The 15,659-nt window shown below is 36.1% G+C and overlaps 1 protein-coding gene across 1 annotated transcript in view; it reads right to left on the reverse strand.

Moving 5' to 3' along the window:
* ERP44 (endoplasmic reticulum protein 44) overlaps window positions 1–15,659 on the reverse strand; it is a 91,405-nt gene that overhangs the window by 31,188 nt on the left and 44,558 nt on the right. Inside the window, exon 5 of the mRNA XM_029201846.1 lies at window positions 665–849. Coding sequence (XP_029057679.1) covers window positions 665–849 — 185 coding nt within the window. The remainder of the gene's footprint in view (window positions 1–664; window positions 850–15,659) is intronic.

The raw sequence follows: 15,659 nt of genomic DNA on the forward strand, positions 1-15,659 counted from the left end.
CTGCTGTTCAATTATCTCCAAATGAAGTATGACTATAAATGCATAATTGGCTTTTAACACCTAGTCCAAAACTATTAAAGATTACATTAGGTTGAAAACAGTCTTAACTATCATCTAATATAATAATTTCCTTCCAATATTTTATTTTAAAATTTCAAGAAATACATAACTGTTTAATCAGTGACAGTCCTTCCTAAATAAGATGACTGATTCTAAGATGTGTTAAAATAATACATCAATTCGTAACGTGTGACTGTTGGTAGAGACTCCACCGTGGGTCTCTCACGCTTCTACATAAGGGTCTCCACTAAGCAAACTATGGAAACTTTGTTTGTGTATGCCTGACATTAACTTCTATTTCTTCATAATTCAGGCTACCCTTTACCCTCAATTAATTCAAATTAGTACAACTTTACTGTATTGCTATATACATTTTATCCAAAGGTTCAGTAAAATATTAGCATTTCCCTTGAGAATTAATTCAAGAAAAATTCAACTTGTTAAGTATGTGTGTGTGTGTGTATATATATATATATATATATATATATATATATAAATCCACTACAATGAACTATAAGAAAATGCCAGATTCTTTGATTGCATAAGAATTTGTTTACATTAATCAGGCAGACTTCATTTGATCCAGCAAAAGTTAATGACTTACGTCAAGAGTGGTGACTTCTGCTAAGTCATGAAGTTCTTGAATGGGGTCACTTTTTTGTTGCCTGATGTAATCTGCAAGTGCTTTCACTGATCGCTGACCCCTGTATTCTCTCTTCATCATCATCCCATTACGAAACAATTTGAGGGTTGGGTATTTGCTTATCCTATATCTCTGGGCTATATCAGCTAAAATAATGAAAAAAAAAAAGTAACGTCACTCTCAAACTTAGTCTGAGTGGGCCCATTAGCCCAACAGTCAAAAATCTTATAGTTATTTAGGGAGAACATTTTGGTTCATATAATTCTTTTCCAGTATTAGAGAAAAAAAGAGTTTATACTGGTTAAGAGGCCAGGCTCCAGACATATATTACCTGGTTTAAATCCCAAAGCTATTTACTGTATGTGTGAACTTGTAAGGTGCATCAACTCTCCATGCCTTAGTTTCTCATCTGTAGGGATAATAATTTCTACTACATAGAGTTGTTTTAAGGACTAAATGAGACAATACAAATGAATGACAGAGTAAACTCTAAATAAATGTCAGTATTATTATAGATACAGTCTAGAAAAAAATTGGAATGTACAAAATTCCAATTTTGAAAACAGTCATTCAAATCACTTTATGTTGTGAGGATCTCTTACAGTATTTAATAAAAGGGAATTAAATGTAAATTAAAATCACTCTTAAAGGCTAAAATCTAATATTAGATTCTTTGCTAGTAGAAGAATTTATAATCCCACATATGCAAATTTTGTGTAAGCTAATACAATTAAGAGCAAAACTCAGCAGTATACACTAAAAAAAAAAATCCCTTTATTATGACCTATGGGTATACGCTCAAACAAATCATTAAAATTAGGATTTATAGCCTCAAAATAAGAAACTTTAGTAAAAATGTATGCTGATCTCACTTTTAGGAATCACAATTATTAAGATACTGAGTCAATCAGAATGGAAAAGCCTTTAAATTTTTCTGTTATTTCCAAGAGGTAGCAAATAGGAGAAATCAATGGTTTCTAGACATTGGTAAAGCTCATATGTCATGCTAGTCACATGTATGAGAATAAAAGATACACTACATTTTTAGAGTGAAGGGGACCTGAGAGAGCACAAGTAGCTTAAAACAGATGAAAAAAAGAATTTTTTAAACTGAGTTTTAAAATGAGGGCAGAATTCTAAAACGGTGGCAAAAAAAAAAAAAAACACACATGAAAATTCTCTAGCCCTACGTCCATTCCTAGTAGTTACAAAACAAAAACAAAACAAACAGAACTGCAATAAACTGTTAACCATCTTAATTTTCTAGGAGATTAGATGGTAGAAACAACTGTACCAGAGGGTATATATATATATATATATATGTGTGCTGACAGCTTCACAGGTGTATACATAGGTCAAACTTAATTTGTACATTTTACAGTTAATTCTAGGTTAGCTATACCTCAAAAAAGATTTTAAAAAATCTAAATGAATACTGACTATACAAAACAACAATAATTATGCCTTATGGAGTTTGACACAAATTAAAATACATAATAACAACAACATATAAACTGGGGGAGGGGATGTAAGCAGAAGGTTAATGATTCTAAGTATTCTAAGGTCTTCACACTGCCTAGGAAGAGCTAAAAATACTTATACTATTTCGATAAGTCAAGGTTGCATCTTTTCCTAAGATAAGAAATCAAAGAATACTAAAACGGTGTATTAGAAGTTAAGGATGGAATATGGGCTCTCAGAAGGGGGTTTGGAGAAAAGACTATGTAATTAAGATCACATAACACTTTGTTGAACTCCATGGAGGATTTATAAAGGGGAAATATACTTGACTATTAAAATTCTTTAAACAGAAGACAGATATGAGCAAAGAGACAGAACCACTGGTCATACATGAGATCGAGGAGAATATTTTATTCACCAAATCACAGAAATCTGAAATAATATTAAGATACCTTAATATACAAGTATTTAAATAGACATTAATCTGTTTGGTTTAGGAGTTAATACTTTTTGGAGCAGAACACTAGTGGATATATCAGCCATAAGCCCTTTTTCAACCTGATAAATTAATGAGAAAACGTGTCTTTGAGTTGTTGTAAAAATGGTCGTTCTATTACCTGATCAAGGAATTAATTAGATTAAACTGGTACCAGAAATTCAGGGGTAAGAGTGGTTGTATCAGCAAGTAGAAGTCTTTTAAGATAAACAGAGGCACCTCTTATAAGGCAAAGGCCACAAAGGCTTAGGCTTAAACTACTTAGTAGAAAATCAGCCCAAAGAAATAGTAAGAAGTACGGAACTTTACCTTCCTAACTAAAAAACTCATTCAGTCACCAGAACACTACACAATGAAACCTAGCATACTGTAAAATGAATTTTTGCAGTGATATATAAATGAAAAAGGTTTTAATAAAAATGTTGTTAAAATTAGGTTAAATAGTTCTATAATACTAGCCAATGCTACAATGCTGTGGTCTGGAATGTGGAAAATGTCTTTTTAGAAGTTCCTATTTCCCCCAAACATCCATCAGTAGGAGACTGGTTAAATGAAGTACGGTACACCCATACAATGAAGTACTAGGCTGTTATATAAAGGAATGAAAAAGATCTCTTTGTGCTGCTAAGGAGCAATCTCCAAGATACACTGTGTTAAGTGAAAAAAGCCAGGTGCAGAGAAGGTGAAAGAAATATGGAGAAGAAACTTGGAAAATAAGTAGGAATATATATATGTATATATACGTGTGTGTGTGTGTGTGTGTGTATATATATATATATATATATATATATCTTTATGATGCTACCTCCTCCAAAAAACAACATCAATGGAAGAGAATGGAAGGAGAAGTCAGGAATGGAATTCATATCTCCCTGACTATACCTTGGTTTTACAGTTTTGACTTGGGACCAAGGAAATGTTTAATAGTAAAACAAAATTAGATTAAAAAATTTTAATACTGTAATTGTTATTTTGAACTAAACACGCACAAATTATAGATAAAGCACATGAGTAATCACGCTAATGCTATTAAGAATCAAGATTTCAGCATAAGGAAAAAAGATACAAATATAAAATTGAGGGAATTAAGTTAAAACCCTGTAATATTTAGTTTGAATTGAAACTACTAGCAAAAATTCATGATCTGTTTTTCTCTTTCAAAAATACATATTTCTAAGCTCTTTCCACTGAGAGCTTCATTGGCTAATTCTACCAAATATTTAAGGAAGAAATAATTCCATTTCCACACAAATTTTTCTTGAAAATTGAAGAGAAGGAATTACTTCCCAACTCATTCTGTGAGGCCAGCATTATCCTTATACAAAAACCAGACAAAGACATTATAAAAAAATTACAGACCAATATACCCAAAACACAAAATTAGAGGACCTACACTAGTGGACTTCAACACTTACTGTAAACCTACAGGAATCTAGACAGTGTGATAATGGCATAAAGACAGACGATAGACAAATAGATCAATGGAAGAGAGTCCAGAAACAGACCCATATATATATGCAGAAGTGATTTTTGACAAAGGTGCAAAAGTAAAATCTAACTATACACTACTTATAAAATATACATCTAAACATAAGGATAACAAACTTTAAAATTAAATAACAAACTTTAAAATTAAAAGGATGGGAAAAAATATTCTATATAAAACTAATCAAACAAAATCTCATATAGCTATATTAATAGTAAATATGTACATATTAAGGCAAAAAGCATTACTACAGATCAAGAAGGTCCCTTCATACTAATAAAAAGTTCAATTCCCCAGGCAGATGTAACAATTTTGAATTTCTATGTGTCAAATAAAAACCTAAAAATACATAAAGTAAAAAATGACAGAACTACAAGGAATATCTATAATCATGGTGGGAGATCATTATCACATCTCTTATAGCAACTGATATAACAAATAAAATCAATAAAATATAGAGAATTTGAATAACACAACTAAGAAACCAGAATTATTTGACAGATATATTATTCACTATCCCAAAGCTGCAACATACATATTTTTTGCAGGTATATATATCATATAAAAAACAAACATGATGAATCACAAAAAAAGTCTCAACAACTTTCAAACGATTTAACTCATAATGAGAATAAAGTAACTTCTACATGCCATGGATCAAAGATGAAATTACAAAGGGAAACTGGAAAATATTTTGAACTGAATGATAATGAAAAATACATATCAGAACTTGCAGCGTACAGCCAAAGCAATGCTTAGAATGAAATTTATAACATTAAAATGTATATGTTAGGGGGAAAAGGCTAAAAAACAAAAAAGTATTAATCTAAAAAAAAAATCATAAAAGAACAACAAAAACAAAGAAGAAAGGAGTGAATGAAAAAGATAAAAGTGGAAATTAATGAAGTGGAAAATAAATATACAATACAAAAAACCAAAAAAGCTAAAATCTGGTTCTTTGCAAAGACTAATATAATAAAATCAATAAAGCCCTGGAGAGACTAACCCAGAAAAAAAAAAAGAGAAAAAACACAATTTCAGGAATATAGCGGGAGTCTGCAACTCAGATAATAAGAGAATATTATCAATAACTTAATGATGGTATGGAGATTTTGATAAAATGCAAAAATTCTCACAAAACCACAACTCACCAAACCAACACTAGAAATATAACTGGTCCTAAAATTAAGGAAACTGAACCCATAATCCAAAGCCTTCTCACAAGGAAAACTCCATTCCTAGAAAACTTTACCAGCAAATTCTACCAAAATTTAAGGAACCAATAATGCTATTTATACAACCATTCAGAGAAAACAAAAAGAGGGGACATTTCCCAAATATGAGGTCAACATAATCTTTCTACCAAATCTGACAAGGAAATGATGAGAAAAGAAAAATACATGTTAATCTCAATCAAGAACATAAGATGCAAAACTTGAAAAGAAAGTATTAAAGTGAATTTAGCACTGTGTACAAAAGATAATACATCAAGCTGGATTTAGCCTAGCACTTCAGTTTAATGCTTGAAAATCAATCAATGTAATTCATGACATTAACAGAATGAAAGAGAAAGGTTCTACTACTTCTCAAAAGAAACAGAAAAACATTTGGTAAAATCTACTCACACTTAAAAATTTTGTCAAACTAGGAATAGAAGGGAACTTCCTTAATTTAATAAAGGGTATCTAAATAAACAAATACCAAACAACTTGACAGTAAAACACTAAAAGCTATCCTGCCGATATCAAGAAAGAAATAAAAATGCTTGCCATCACTTCTACATAACACTGTACTGGAGTTCTTAGTGTAATAAGAAAAAGAAATAAATACACACACACACACTGGTAAAGAATTAAAATGTCATTATTTGCAGACAATCTTACTGCGTTCACAGAAAACCCAAAAGAGGATCTACGAAAAGATTTCCACTTCCAAGCAGGATATAGTAGGTAGCAGAAATCTACTGCTTCCGCACATCACAAATGCTGTAATGACTAGGAAAAAAAATGACTTTTTTTTAAAGTCACATTAATTCCAGAAAGGAAAGGACCATTCCTAAGTAAGCAAAAGCTCACTCACTGGCATTTATTCTTCTGCTAGGTTTCCTATGCAATATTCCTTTTAGAAATTAAATCTGCAACTTGTGCAGATTTAGGGCCAAGGATTACACCTGCATAGGCAGAGAGAAAGAGAAATCAGTGAAGCTATTTATAGTATCTGGGCTGGAATGGTGGACTGAAAGGGACCCCTGAAACACACAGGAAGTTTTCCCCAGAGGATATTTACTGAGTACAGGGGTGGCATAGGAAGCTGGGGACTGAGCTAAAAAGAGTAAAATCTCCCATGGCCTTGTAGTGCTTAGGAGATACTGTCTAATTGTATAAAGGCCTGCATCAGCATCAAACATACAACCAAGACGTTTGCCAGATTTTGAAGCTGCCTAGGCAAGGAAGCATCTAGATGTTGAAAACACCATTAATTTTTAAGACAAACAGGAAGAAAGATATTGGTGACATATATGAGACAAATTATTAATATTCAGAATATATAAAGAACAGTTACAAAAGGACCATCAAAAAGATAAATGGGCTAAGATTATCAGTCAATTTATGAAAGAAACACAAATGGCCAATAAACATGTAAAAACACGCTCAGTTGTAATTAAGAAGTAACAAATTAAAACTACCAGAGAACACGTTTGGCCCATCCTATCGGCAAAATAACAATAACTTTTTAAGAATTTTTTAAATCAATATTATCAAGCCCTACAAAGGGAAAATATATCCTATTAGGTCCAATTTAGGTGCACATTCAATGTTAATAAAGCTAAACTAGGGACTTCCCTGTTGGCGCAGTGGTTAAGAATCCACCTGCTAATGCAGGGGACACAGGTTCGATCCCTGTTCTGGGAAGATCCCACATGCTGCGAAGCAACTAAGCCCATGCGCCACAACTACTGAGCCTGCGCGTCACAAATACTGAGCCCATGCACCACAACTACTGAAGCCCACGTGCCGCAAATACTGAAGCCAGCGCACTCTAGGGCCTGTGTGCCACAACTACTGAGGCCGCATGCTGCAACTACTGAAGACCGCACATCTAGAGCCCGTGCTCCAGAACAAGAGAAGCCACCGCAATGAGAAGCCTGCGCACAGCAACAAAGAGTAGCCCCTGCTCGCTGCAACTAGAGAAAGCCTGCGTGCAGCAACGAAGACCCAACGCATCCAAAAAAAAGAAAAAAGGCTAAACTAGACTAGCTGGTGCCTGATTTGCCAAGGAATTTAATCCCCAAAGGATTTGGCAGAAAAAATATGCAATAGACCCAGAAAGAAATGAACTAGTGTAAGACGAAACATCCATTTTCTATTTGTGGCCTAAGGATCAGTATGAAATTGGACAGCAAGAGGCACTGCTAGAGACAATATAATGCTTTCAACTTCCTTAACTTGGTGAATTAATGGGCATAATCGGAAAACAGTGTGCTAATAGCAAATACGCATAAACTAGAAGTGAAATAAATGAGGTTACAGATGGACTCCAGAGAGTCTTAAGTGCTAAATTAATGGTATTTGAATTTTATCCTACATGTGATAAGAAGACACTGAGCAGCAAAGCTGAGCTTTAAAAATATTCACCTAACAGTGGTAGAGAACCAGGGAGACTGGTAAGGAAGTCACTATAATAGTCCTGGAGAAATGAGAGTCTGTTTACCAACTTAAAAGTACAACCTTTAGGTTGCCTTAAAATTCTAGTTATGGATAGAAAAAGATTTAACACTTAAAGACTATTAGAGGAATAGATACTTGCTTGCTTAATTCTCAAACAACATCATGACAGCAAGAATACTGCATAATGAAGTGGTTTTTAATTATTAAGAAGCAAAAACCTGGGACTTCCCAGGTGGCACAGTGGTTAAGAGTCTGCCTACCAATGCAGGGGACATGGGTTCAAGTCCTGGTCCAGGAAAATCCCACAAGCCGTGGAGCAACTGAGCCCATGTGCCACAACTACTGAGCCTGCGCTCTAGAGCCTGAGAGCCACAACTCCTGAAGCCCGCACGCCTAGAGCCCATGCTCTGCAACAAGAGAAGCCACCGCAATGAGAAGCCCATGCGCCACAATGAAGAGTAGCCCCAGCTCGCCGCAACTAGAGAAAGCCCGCGCATAGCAACGAAGACTCAACGCAGCCAAAAATACATAAAAATTGTTTTTTTAAAAAAGAAGCAAAAACCTTAAAATTGGGCTTTCTTGGTGGCGCAGTGGTTAAGAGTCTGCCTACCAATGCAGGGGACATGGGTTCATGCCCCAGTCCAGGAAGATCCCACATGCCGCGGAGCGGCTAGGCCCATGAGCCATGGCCGCTGAGCCTGCGCATATGGAGCCTGTGCTCCGCAACGGGAGAGGCCACAACAGTGAGAGGCCCGCGTACCGAAAAAAAAAAAAAACCTTAAAATTACATTGATCAATAATCTCAGACATAAAGGTGACTTTTTACAAGCTTTGGTCAAAAGTGATTTTAAGATAATTACAATGTGACATTTTGACAGTATAACAAAGAATGACTTAAGGGGTATAATAAATGGAGGGGTTTTTTATTATTATTAACTAGATGGATCAAATGTTAAAATGGATGTCAAAGGAATTATAAATTTAAGAAGGTTAACATCTCGCTGACTGGAAAATTAGCACGTACTTTTGCTTCAGTGGTCACTTACTTTGCCTTGATGGGTTCTGCCTGCCAGCCTGCCTGCCTAATGCCCAGCAGGGTTCCAAATGGGAAAATGCCTCTCCTCTTGTCTCAGCAATGTCCCTCCCTGCTATGATTATCCATGTCAGATAGTAAAAGAGGCAGATGATTTCAACAGGAAGGTCTTACTGTTCTGGTTCCAGGATAAAGACCACTGCCGCCTATGTACTTTTTCCATTCCCAAACCATGCCCTTCCACAATGTGGTAAAAAAAAAAAAAAAAAAACAAAAACACAACAGCAAAATAAAACCCTAAACAGAAAAATTACAAACAAAGCCTATAAGCTTACTCAGGATTCAGACTAAACCTGCTCATCCAAGTTCTATTTTATGCACATGAACTCTTCACTGTATATTTTCTCGTTTTTTTTTTACTGAAATATAGTTGACATATAACATTGTATATAAATTTAAGGTGTACAACGTGTTGATTTGCTACATTTCTATATTGCAATATTACAATGTGATCCTCATTGTAGTGTTAGCTAGCACTCCTATCATTTTACATAATTATGATTTTTTTTGTGGTGGGAATAATTAAGATCCAGTCTCTTAGTAAGTTTGATGTTAATACAATATTGTTGTCTATAATTATTTTCCTATTCTTAATGTCTCATTTGTGTATAGCTCTTATAAAAACTTCTCAATTTCTAATGTGGAAGGTTCAAGTTGCATTGGAAGGCAGACAAGTGTGAGTAACTCTGGTATTTGGGAGCAAGTGCTGCCTAATTCAAGGACAATTACAAAGTACATTCCTAAAAATGTTAGTGGGAGTCAATGTTCTGCACTGGCCAGCAAATAATGTAAGAACGTCTCTTGCTCAGTGCTATACAGCCTATAGCCACTGGAGGGCAGCACAGAACCTGGTCCCACCAGGGGCAGATGGATGGGACTTTCTACATCTAAGGCAGCATTGACCACCAAGAGAGAGTGATGAATTCTACTCTCAAACTCTCCAAAAGAGGCTGCATAAGATTAGATAAAGTGATATCATGATCCACAGTTGAAGCAAAGGCAAGTTTTAATTGTGTGTGTGTGTGTGTGTGTGTGTGTGTGTAGAAATTTTGGAAAACAAAGACAATTACAAAAAAAGGAAACAATCATTTGTAATCCAACTACCACTGGGGAAAACCGCTATTAACATTTTGGTTATATCTTGCTGACTTTGAATAAAAGCTGCTTAACTAGCAGTTGACATGTTTCAATTGAGAAAAAATGAACTCTAAGGTTAGTCAAACAGTAAAGTCTCAGCATCAATACTTGCAGAATGGGTATGAGCAGCTTGGAAGAAAATCCTAGAAAAAGTACAGTAACATTCTTTAATCAAGAGTGTTACCAACACTCTTAATGGCACAGAAGTCAATAAATATTGTGTGGAAAACCACAGAAATCAATGACTCAGAAATGGTAAGTGATTGCACAAGAGTCAGATTCTGAAAGTGAAACTGTTTCAGGATTACTTGAATAAATTATTTCCCTTTTTAGGTACACAAATGAATGATATGACAAAAAATCTGTATCTAAGTAATTCTAAAATAGTTCTTATGATAGACATAAAAATCCTAAGTGATAAGAAAACATTGTGCTAGGGCTTCCCTGGTGGCACAGTGGTTGAGAATTTGCCTGCTAATGTAGGGGACATGGGTTCGAGCCCTGGTCTGGGAGGATCCCACATGCCGTGGAGCAACTAGGCCTGTGAGCCACAACTACTGAGCCTGCACGTCTGGAGCCTGTGCTCCGCAACAAGAGGGGCCGCCATAGTGAGAGGCCCACGCGCTGCGATGAAGAGTGGCTCCCGCTTGCCACAACTAGAGAAAGCCCTCGCACAGAAACGAAGACGAAACACAGCAAAAATAAATTAATAAACTCCTACCCCCAACATCTTCTTTAAAAAAAAAAAGAAAAAGAAAGAAAACATAGTTCAATCTTTCTGGTTTTTTTTTCAGTTACAGATAAAAATGTGCCTTATAATCAGTGACGAGTAAACTTGACAAAATACTGCAAAAAATACTTTACCGTACGTTGAGAGATAATGATATAACCTATTTAAAGTATTTAACAAAGCACCTATAAAACTAATAGTTCATAAATGCTGGCTACTATTTATCCATCCATCTATTCAATAACTATAAATAAACACAGATAATGTGCTAGACACCCCAATCCAGTGCTAGGGATAGAGGGGTAAAAAGATAAGGTTCTTGCTCTTATAAAGCTTACATTTTATCATTATTATTATTATCATTAATATTACTACTGCTGCTGCTGCTACTTCTAATTGTTTCCACAGACTAGAATCTTAAATGAAATTCTTAAAACTCTTAATGTATAATACATGTAACAAAAAGATATACCAGTTTGGATTCCCTAAGATCAGTATAAAAGTATTCCTCTAATAAGTCCATAATAAATATGTCTTCACCAGAGATGTAGAGATTCCTTTCATGGGACCCCCCGCTGGGAGAAACTAAAAGGGCAATTGTCAGATCTGTGACAAATATGAAACACACTACCCATCCTCTGCAGGATAAGTGGGGACACAGCGGCAAATGCTCTCTGGGCTGTAGGAGGGAGCTGCTCCTCTATGTGTAACTTGAGTCTGTCTCTTTAACTGCCCTGAGTTCCTTTTACTTTTTCTCTTCCTCTACTTCTCTTCTACTTTGTCTGTTCCCTACCTTAAATACAACAGATGGAGAACTTAGGGGCTTAGGAGGTGAACTAAATTTTACCACTAGATGAGGGTTTTTCAAGCTACAAGATTTACACTGAGATTTCAAAAAAATATAGCTAAGCTTAAATAGTTGGAAGCTTCCTGATGTCATTCCAGCAACAGTCTAAGTTTAAAATTCTCTTACAGTTTCCAACCTTTTTGGGGGAAGGCGGTAGAGTGGGGAAGGGAAATCAAAGCTGCTGCAAGCAGCTCATACACAGAAACAAAAGGGCTGACTGAGTGAAATGAGCCTGTTATATCCACTCTTGCCTTCTCTCCTTCTCCAGTTCCAAGTTCTCAGCCTATTTACCTGAACCTTTCATCAAATAAAGTCCTAGGAAGGGCATATAACGAAGTGAGATAAAGGTAGGGCAGAAAGCACTCCATGGGATGCTGCTACGTGGAAGAGACAGAGATAGAAAGAAATGCGGGCAGCAAACCTAGAATTATGTACTGAGATAACTTTTCCGGATCAACTAGTAAACTGGCATAGAGGACAACTCCAAAAGGAGGCCCAGCAGGTTCTAAGGGATGAGCACATGCATTGCCTCCCACAGGGGCTGCTTTGAAAATACTCGGCATGTTTTATGAAAATTAGTGCCATTACATTTTTATATTGTTATGTAATTATGTTGTTTGTTTCTTCACTTTATGGTCTCACCTCATCCTCAATTCTTAAGCAGTGCTGATAAAGAAAAAAACTATAACACCACACTGGCAGAAATTCCCAAATGCACAATATACCACATTTGTGGCTAAGATAGACTCACAACTAAACTCAGACATGTGTCACACCTCAGTTCGAGCTTGCAAAATGTTAAGAAGCAATACATAGTCATTAAAGATTTTAAAAACTCAATGCAAGCAAAGGATGGCTCATTCATTTTGCCACATTAATTTCTTCCAGGAACCTTGTTGGGTTTTATCAAGTCTTTCAGCATTTATTGATAGGATAAGCTGGTTTTCCCCATTTTAGATACTGATGGGATTTATTCTATTTCCTAACATTAAGCCATCTTTGTGTTACTGGCATTCTACTTGGTAATGGGAGAATATTCACAAAAGGGACATCTACCTTCCATAGTACCCAGTGGTAACGCAGACGTGCTGCTGTCCAGGAGATGGCAACTTATGAGAGAAGGCAGTTCATGACCAACAAAATGCCTTCAACTGCCATCCCTGCACACAGGAGGGTTTCACTAAGAAATCGAGACAGCCACAGAGAGAACCAGGGCTCAGTTTCCAAAAGCCATCAAGTGGCTCTAAGTATTCCTCAAAATGCCAGTAAAAGTCATCCAAGGAAATTCTCTTTAAATTCAATAATCATGTTGAAGGTTACTTATCATAGTGAAAGTAACAGAAATTACAATTAACAGTATCACAGTGCACCTGTATAGTGCAGATTTCAAGCTTCTTTCACACATATTCTCTCAAAAACTCTAAAGCAACAGGGCGCTCCTCCCTCTTTTCCAAACCAGACAAATTACAGGTTCAGTGACTTTTTATAACAGCTTTCTATTTTGAAAATTTTCAAACTTAAAAGAAGATGAAAAAGTAATATAATGAGCACCTGTATGCCCTCACCTGGATTTAACATTTTACCACATTTGGTTACCATATTCCTCTCTCTCACCACACACACACACACACACACACACACACACACACACACACACACACACTTTTTATGGTGAGTCCTAAATCAAGTTTAGCAATTTTTTTGTTTTTTTAGATAACTTGCCCAACTGTATATGACTTAGTAAGAAGTAGGCCTCTGGTACCAGAACAAAGGATTCTACCTTAGTAGAGGGCTGGGCCACACAGTATAGAAACAATAATACCACATATAGGTAACTACATTTTTGTTTATATACTGACCCAGTAGGGATAATTTAAACAGACTATTACATTATTCATAACAAACATTTTGTCTTTTTTTTTTTTGGCCATGCAGCGCAGCATGCTGCATCTCAGTTCCCTGAACAGGGATCGAACCAGCACCCCCTGCAGTGGAAGCACAGAGTCTTAACCACTGGACTACCAGGGAAGCCCCCTTGACTTATTTTTATGCAGGAACTGGGTGAGTTCTCAGTTTCTATGAGAAACCTCAATTTAAATTACTTTACTTTGGCCTTCAAAATAGTATAGTTACCTGATAAAAGCTGTATACTGCTGGTGACAAGTCTGGCTCCCCCCATTTACTATGTAACCTTGGTAAATCACTCAGCCTCTCTAAGTCTTTCAGTGTCTTCATCTATAAGATGATAATATACTCCAGCTCTCTGAAAGTCCAATGTTCATTACCACCTCAGAAACTTCACACCTACTCCTCCATTTGTCTGAAACACTCTTCTTCCCTTTTTTCCCTTAAAAACTCCTACTCTTGGGCTTCCCTGGTGACGCAGTGGTTGAGAGTCCACCTGCCGATGCAGGGGACACGGGTTCGTGCCCCGGTCCGGGAAGATCCCACATGCCGCGGAGCGGCTGGGCCCGTGAGCCATGGCCGCTGAGCCTGCGCTTCCGGAGCCTGTGCTCTGCAACGGGAGAGGCCACAACAGTGAGAGGCCCGCATACTGCAAAAAAAAAAAAAAAAACTCCTACTCTTCCTTCAGGTCTTGTATCATTGCCTCAAGAGAGGACCTTCCTATGCCCCTAGACTAAGTCAGACTTACTCATAGCACCCAAAACCTTCCCTTCAAAACAGTTATCCCAATAAGCAATTGTGTATTTATTGCTCTTGCCTTTCTGGGTGTGTTTGGCTCACTGCTATATCTCTAGACCCTCCCACACTGCATTCTAAAGGGCAGGCATATTAAAAAAAAAATGTTGTGGAATAAATGCATAACCGTATCTCAGTGGTGAAGATAACTGAAATAATACATTCAAAAAGCATGCCTAACTCCAAGTAAGCACTACATCAACAATAGTTTTTCCCAGCAATTTGACTAGAAACTTTTTACAGGCCCTTTTCCAAGAAATAACACTATTACTATGAATGGAAGTTCTGGGTGACACACTGAGCCGGAAACAAGAGAGACAGACTTAAGTATCAGAAGGCAGGACAGAGTGGGTTGCCACAATGCCAGACAGGTGATTAATAAGAACACATATGTGAGCAGGATGATATCTTGATTCTGAGGTCACCTTCTGGTTCTGCTAGGAAGCTTTATAGAGAACTTCTGCCTGACAGAAACTAATCCTGAAGCAGCAAGTAGGTACACTTGGCTGGAAAGAATACTGTAAGGAAATAAAGACCGTAAGTAGTAAAGCTTTTTATTTGCAAACAGTATAATTGCCTAAGTAGAAAATCCTATGGGATCTACATAAAGCTTATTAGAACTAATAAGTACCAGTGTACAAGATCATTATACAAAAATCAATTGTATTTCTATATACTAGCAACAAACAACAGAAATAAAACAACAGAAATAAAAATTTTAGTTTTAACAAATGTACCATGGTAATGTAAAATGTCAACATTAGGGTAAACTGAGTAAGGAGTATAAGGGAACTCACCGTATTATCTTTGCAAACTTCTCTGTATCTCTACATTTGTTCCAAAAATAAAAAGTTTATTTTAAAAATATCATTTACAACAGCATCAAAAAATAAATAGTGATAAATATGACAAAGATGTGAAAGACATGTAGACTAAAACATTGCTGAAAACTGCAAAACATTGCTAAGAGAAATTGAAAAGACCTAAATAAATGGGAAGATATACAATGTTCATGAATTAGAAGATTCAATAGTGTCAAAATGACAGTTCTCCACAAAGTGGTCTAAGGATTCAAGGTAATCCCAATTAAAATCCCAGCAGTCTTCCCCCGCAACACCCCCTTTGGCTAAAAATTAACAAGCTGGTTCTAAAAGTCATACAGAAATCCAAAGCAACTACAGTAACCAAACCACTTTGAAAAAAATTGCAAAGACTTGCAAAGTCTTGAAAAAAATTTCAAGACTTATTTATAAAGCTACAGTAATCTAGAAAGTGTGGTATTGGTGTAAACATAGACAAATAAACAAATAAATCATAGACAAACATATCCAGTACAGA

Source organism: Monodon monoceros, unplaced genomic scaffold, assembly GCF_005190385.1.
Source record: "Monodon monoceros isolate NGI ecotype Baffin Bay Population unplaced genomic scaffold, NGI_Narwhal_1 Super_Scaffold_5, whole genome shotgun sequence".
Taxonomy (NCBI): domain Eukaryota; kingdom Metazoa; phylum Chordata; class Mammalia; order Artiodactyla; family Monodontidae; genus Monodon; species Monodon monoceros.